Source organism: Lontra canadensis, unplaced genomic scaffold, assembly GCF_010015895.1.
Source record: "Lontra canadensis isolate GAN:19392208 unplaced genomic scaffold, GSC_riverotter_1.0 scaffold9, whole genome shotgun sequence".
NCBI lineage: Eukaryota > Metazoa > Chordata > Mammalia > Carnivora > Mustelidae > Lontra > Lontra canadensis.
This window is the reverse complement of record NW_022631003.1, coordinates 18,762,753-18,768,766: the sequence shown is the minus strand read 5'-3', so window position 1 is coordinate 18,768,766 and position 6,014 is coordinate 18,762,753. Positions and strand designations below refer to the sequence as shown.

General features: G+C 44.9%; 1 protein-coding gene across 1 annotated transcript; it reads left to right on the top strand.

Moving 5' to 3' along the window:
- Positions 1-240: 240 nt before the first annotated feature.
- Positions 241-4,878, top strand: LOC116866424 (sialidase-like). The gene is made up of 4 exons (XM_032855415.1): positions 241-313; positions 1,728-2,396; positions 4,351-4,398; positions 4,856-4,878. Exons 1-4 carry the CDS (start codon positions 241-243, stop codon positions 4,876-4,878), a joined length of 813 nt encoding a protein of 270 aa, XP_032711306.1.
- Positions 4,879-6,014: the final 1,136 nt, after the last annotated feature.

Sequence of the window (6,014 nt, the reverse complement as noted above, 5' to 3'; positions counted from 1 at the left end):
CGGCCTGCCCCCAGTTCCCTTTCCCGCCTTTGCTCCAGGGGCATTCTGATAGCTATGTGGGTGGGGAGGCTTGCCTTTTTTTTTTTTTCTTTTTTTTTTTTCAAACAACCTGCTGAAAATGCTGCCCTCAGGGACCTGGGACTGTGGGTTGCATAAAAGCTCCAAGGAACTCTGTCCAGAACACTCGTGTTTGCCGCCTTCCTCCTTAACGTTCATTAGGGCCCTGTGCTCCCCGCTGGCATGATGCTTGGGAAGAGCCTGGTACTCACAGCCTGGTTTGCCCTGGCTGTGGCCTACCCCGTCATACGCCAGGGTAAGTGAACCACTGGGAAGTCTGTTGGAGAATGGAACTAAAATTTTTTTATGGGGTGTGTGTATGTGTGTCTTTCTGCAGGAACAGAAAGAAGTCAGCAGTGAAGATTGTAAAGGGAAATTCTGTCCACTTGGTGTTGAGATGGGGTGGGTGGCTGGCTGAACTCTGAAGCCTTGGACACATGAGTGGCTAGGCTAAGAGGTGGATTAGGTGCTTGAATTGACCTCGTGAAGTTACTAAGATTGGGCCAGATGGGCTTAGGGTGGGTGACAGGAGAACTCCTGAAGGTTTGCCAGGGTCCTATTCACTCTTGGGCCCAAAGAGGTCTTATTCTATATAGTGCATGCTGGAAAGTCCGGGCTGTGTCCTCATTTTATACAGCAGTATGGTTCAAAGTGCTTTGGCAGCTAATTCAGTCCCGTGGAGTGGAAATCGGTGGGTCTGGAAACCTGTGATTCCCACTGAGAAAGGAACGAGACAGGTGTCTGCATGAACCAGGCAGAAAGAAAGCTTTGGGGGGAAAGCTTTTCCCCCCAAAGCTTGCTTTCATAATTATTTCTGAATTCAATTTGATCTCTCAGGAGGAGGGGTGTTCATTCATTGGCATTCAAATAATTATTTCCTCCATTTTCTTCCTCCCGGTGCCTCCTCTGGTAACTATCACTTTTAACAGATGCTGGGTTTGGGGTTCTCTACTGCATATAAATGAATGCTAAAGCACAGTGACTAAATTAGAAAGCTAATGATTTGGGCCTCATTGCCAGGGTGCCTGTCACCTGGTCACATAGGCAGTCACAGAGCCTGGATATCTTTCAGCGTAGCCCAAGAAGAGCCTGGTTGTGTGCTCACCAGGCTTATAGGGTTATGATGCTCTATGGTAAGCAAGCCCCCAAATGTCTGGATTATGGATTCTATGGGACAGGCCGGAAAAATGAGGTCCTTGACTTCACCCATTAAGTGGAAACGTGATAGGAGTAGCCCATTTTAGAGTTGATTCTATTCTTGTTTATACATTCTTGAAAATAGCTGTTTTTCTAGCTCCTTGCCTCCTTTTGGTTTTTGGTGTTTGTTTTCAGGGACTTGGAAGGATTATAGGGGGGATATTCTTGGAATTTTTATTCTGTTCCAGTCTGACCAGTTTGCATACAGAGGCCCAGTATTGAATGTTCCTTCCTGCACTGACCCCTCAAAGCACAGTAGTGTAGGGACACCCTGGGTGGCAGTTAGTCTTCTGCACTTTCTAGCACTTGGCAGAAGAGAAACTTCGGGTGAGACCATACTTGATTCAATATATACCCTTTTATGTTCCGGCTTTTCCCCAGAAAGAGATCTAGCTTGTAATGTTGTAGAGATAGTGAAAATAGACTTCCTAGAAAGTACTGAAACTATTTTTTTTTTTTTTTGGCTCCTCTAGAATTCATTGGCGACCTAAACTTGATCACTAACCTTGAGTTGATCAATGAATTTGAGTTGACCACTGAACTAGAGTTGGCCATTGCAGAATCCATTGCCTTCCTGGAATCCCTCACTGACCTGGAGTCCACCACGACCCCTGAGTCCCCCATTGACCTGGAGTCTACTGACACCCTGGAGTCCATTGCTGACCTGGAGCCCACCATGACCTCAAAGTGCTCCACTGATCTGGAGTTCACTGCCACCCCCGAGTACCCTGCTGACTTGGACTCTACCGTGACCCTGGAGTCCACTGCCACCCCAGAGTCCCCTGCTGACCTGGAGTCCACCTTGACCCCAGAGTCCCCTACTGACCTGGAGTCCACCTTGACCCCAAAGTGCCCTACTGACCTGGAGTCCACTGCAACCCCAGAGTCTCCTGCTGACCTGGAGTTCCCTGCTGACCTGGAGTCCCCTGATGATCTGGATTCTACAGCGACCCCAGAGTCCCCTGCTGATCTGGAATCCACCTTGACCCCAGAGTCCACTGCTGACCTCGAGTCCCCCACTGACCTGGACTCCACTGCGACCCTGGAGTCCCCCACTGACCTGAAGTCTCCTACTGACCTTGCCTCCATTAGTGATGTGGAATCGACCATGGGTGTGCATTTTGAGGACACACAGGCTTTTGGTAGGTGACAGTTCTGGCTTGAGAGGAGGCCTGGACAGGAGTGGGTGGGCTCCCATTTTTTGCATTTCTGAGGGCAAGCCTGCTTTCCTCCAGTGTACTTGAGTCCCCAGTGTAAACTTCTGATCATACCCATCTTCCGTTTTCCTGTCCCAGAATTATCTCTTAAGGTGGAATCAAACACTCAATAGCTTTGAGGAAGCAACCACTAAAGCCATGGGTAGGGTTTCCTAACTTCAAAAATGCAGAAATTCCTTCCTCCCTCCCTCTCCCTCCCTTTTCTTGTTTACAGGCTATTGCCTAGAAATTTCCTGTGGTAACTTAGACATTTGGGGATACTTTTGCTGTGTTGAGGTAGAGTAAATTTTGGCAAAATTTCTCCGAAACTTGAAAATTCAAGCATTTTCCCAGAGTGTGAGGAATTGGAATTGGTTGAAGGCCAACAGAGCTACATCCCAGAGGTTTGCCCAGTGCTGGTCAGGGTCCCAGCCTTCGGGGCTTCTCAAAGAGGAGGCGCTCTTTGGTGTCTCCAGTGGATCAAAGGATGTGGTGGCCACAAAGGGGTTAATTCTTTTCTTTTCTAGTTCATTTCAATTCAGTTTACATAGAGAACTTTTTGAGAGAAGGTTATGGTAACTGTAAATCTTACTTGAATACAGACTGAACAAAAGAGAAAAATAATTTGAAACCTTCACAAATTAAGCAGTGGTTCTAATCCCTCTTTCAAGTCTTCACCTTCTTTCATTTTTTTTGTGTTCCACTTAGCCAAGGGACCATAAGATTTTGATGCCTTCTAGCCCCCACAAATAAACCCCGATACTTTAAGGAATGCTTGGAATTTTGGCTAAGACAGACCCTGGGGTCTTACCTTTCCATACTATCTGATCCTTATGTCTGCAAGTAATAGCTAATATGTATTGAGATTACGATCTTCCAGTCCTGCTCTAAGAATAGTGGGGGTTTTGCAGGTAGTAGTTGGAGGAATTTAGAAACTATGTAAGTGGGAAGGCCTATTAAAAAAGAGTAGTTTCCCTGGCTTTAAGATCTTTTCTCTAGGGGTGCCAGGGTAGCTCAGTTGGTTAAGTGTCTGATTTTGGCTCAGGTCATGGGTCCTGAGATCAAAACCCACATCAATGTTTCTCCCTCTCCCACTTCCCTGCTTATGCGCATGTGCACACGGTCGGTCTGTCTCTCTCTCTCTCTCTCTCTCTGTCAAATAAGTAAATAAATCTTCAAAAAAAAAAAAAATCTTCCACTAATTGCCTTCCCTAAAGAATATACATCATTTGCAACGTGAAACTCTACTTCAATATTGTGTTCTATCTACCCAAACTGTAGTGGTTGATTAAAGAATTAATCTATATTAATGATATCTCTTCCTGCCCCCCTCCCATGGGGCATTAGGAAACATTGATGTTTGACTAAAAGATAACATCTAGTCATTTCTGCTAATTAATATACTGGATCCCATACCTGATTGTCAAGAGATGTTTTCGGACTGTGGAAATTACCAATAAAATAAGACTATTTTTTTTTTCCTATATAATGCATTTATTTAACTTTTTCCAGTTTTATTGAGATGTAATTGACGTATAACATTGTAAGTTCAGGGAGTACAACATAGTGATTTGACATAAATACACATTGAGAAGCTTTGATTTTTTTTTTTTTTTAAAAGATTTTATTTATTTATTTGACAGACAGAGATCACAAGTAGACAGAGAGGCAGGCAGAGATAGGAGGAAACAGGCTCCCTGCCGAGCAGAGAGCCCGATGCGGGGCTTGAACCCAGGACTTTGGGATCATGACCCAAACCCAAGGCAGAGGCCTTAACCCACAGAGCCACCCAGGTGCCCCGAGAAGCTTTGATTTTTAATAGGAAGAGAAAATCCAGCCTTTAAATTTAAAATGTAAAACTCAGCCTTTTAAATTAAGAAACTCACTCTTTTATTTCTAGAAGATGTCACTGCGGCTGATTCAGAAGAGCCCATAACTGGAAGACCAGGTAAGGCCAAACATCTTCATCTTTTCTTTGCCTCTTCTCAGTCGTTGAGGGATTTATTACACCACCCCCCCGCCTCTTGGGAGGCTTTCTAGGACAGACTGAGGAAGACAGACTCTGGGAGGTACTCTATGTTTACACTCTTCTCACTCAGTTACCATGTTTGCTCAGTTTCTGGGGGAGTGGAGGGGATACACTTCTTATACGTGAAGATGTGTGTATAAGTCAGGGACTTCGGAGTGAGTGGAGACTTCCCCTTCAACCAGCTGCTCCTCATGGTGTGCATCTGTGTTTCATTTCCTCTGATAGGATTTCAGGCATGGCAGAGTGGGTGCCCCAGATGTAGTGGAACCCTCCGTTCACCAGAGCTACTTGAGGCCCTCAGCTGAATGCTAGACATACTGCGTGTGTGATCCTTACTGAAGTGAATATAACCAACCATTTCTTTACTTACTTGCAGATGAGCTAAGCACCTCTGTGTGAAGCAACGAGTCCATCTCAGTACTTCTTTGTAAGTTTTTTCTCTTTTGCTCTGATTCCTTAACTGGGGTTTGTTTGATACCATGTTCTGTGCTGGTTTTCACATACTGGGAAGGGAGTCCAAAGTGACTCAGTTAGAAAAACTCACATGGAGCTCAGAGGCAATCTTTTTCTTCTCTGAATTATCTTGCGAATCTGAATGTTCAACTAAATAGGCTTTAGGATAAAGTCCTCTCGAGTTTTCCAAGATTCCGTTTTTCCAGTCTGTCTAGGACATGGATTCCTCATTCAGTTTGTGGAATCTTTTTATTTTTATATTTTTATTTTAATTTTTTTAAAAGATTTATGTATTTATTTGACAGACAGAAATCACAAGGAGGCAGAGAGGCAGGCAGAGAGAGAGAGAGAGGAGGAGGCAGGCTCCCCGCTGAGCAGAGAGCCCCATGCGGGGCTCAATGCGGAGCTTGATCCCAGGACCCTGGGATCATAACCCGAGCCGAAGGCAGAGGCTTTAACCCACTGAGCCACCCAGGCGCCCCAGTTTGTGGAATCTTTTTAAAGGGAGAGCAGAAAAGGCATCAGATTTTCCAATACACAAAACCTACAATTCAGTTAAAAACTGTAAAGCCTTGGAGCTCTGAATCGGAAGGTCCCAGGTTTATATTTGGCCTCGCTTTTGGCTTTTTTGGAAGTCTCTGAAACGGTTTCTTCACGAAGTAAAATGGCTACCTGGACAGTGTAAATATCTCTCTGGGCACAAGGAGAGGAAGGGAGAATAAGGAGTTACATCTGAAAGAAATTGAGTCACATGTCCAAAGTCACAGTGGGCAGTGGGAAAGACAAGTCTGATCTCGAACACTGCTTACTCTTGCTAACCGCCCCCCCCTTTTTTTAAATTTAGGAAATGAAGCGGATTTTCCATTAGTTGTGAACATCACTCTTCTAACCACAAGTTTTTAAGAAGATCCTGAGCTACTGAACAAGGCTTCCATTCCATTATAGGAGACTGATTAACTGAAAAGGACTAGTAAGACATAAGATATACCAGCTGAGGATAAACTGAGTGGCGGGACTTAATACACACACAGAGGAGGGCTATCTCGTAACCATTCCCATCTCCTAGGGGCTCAATAAATGTT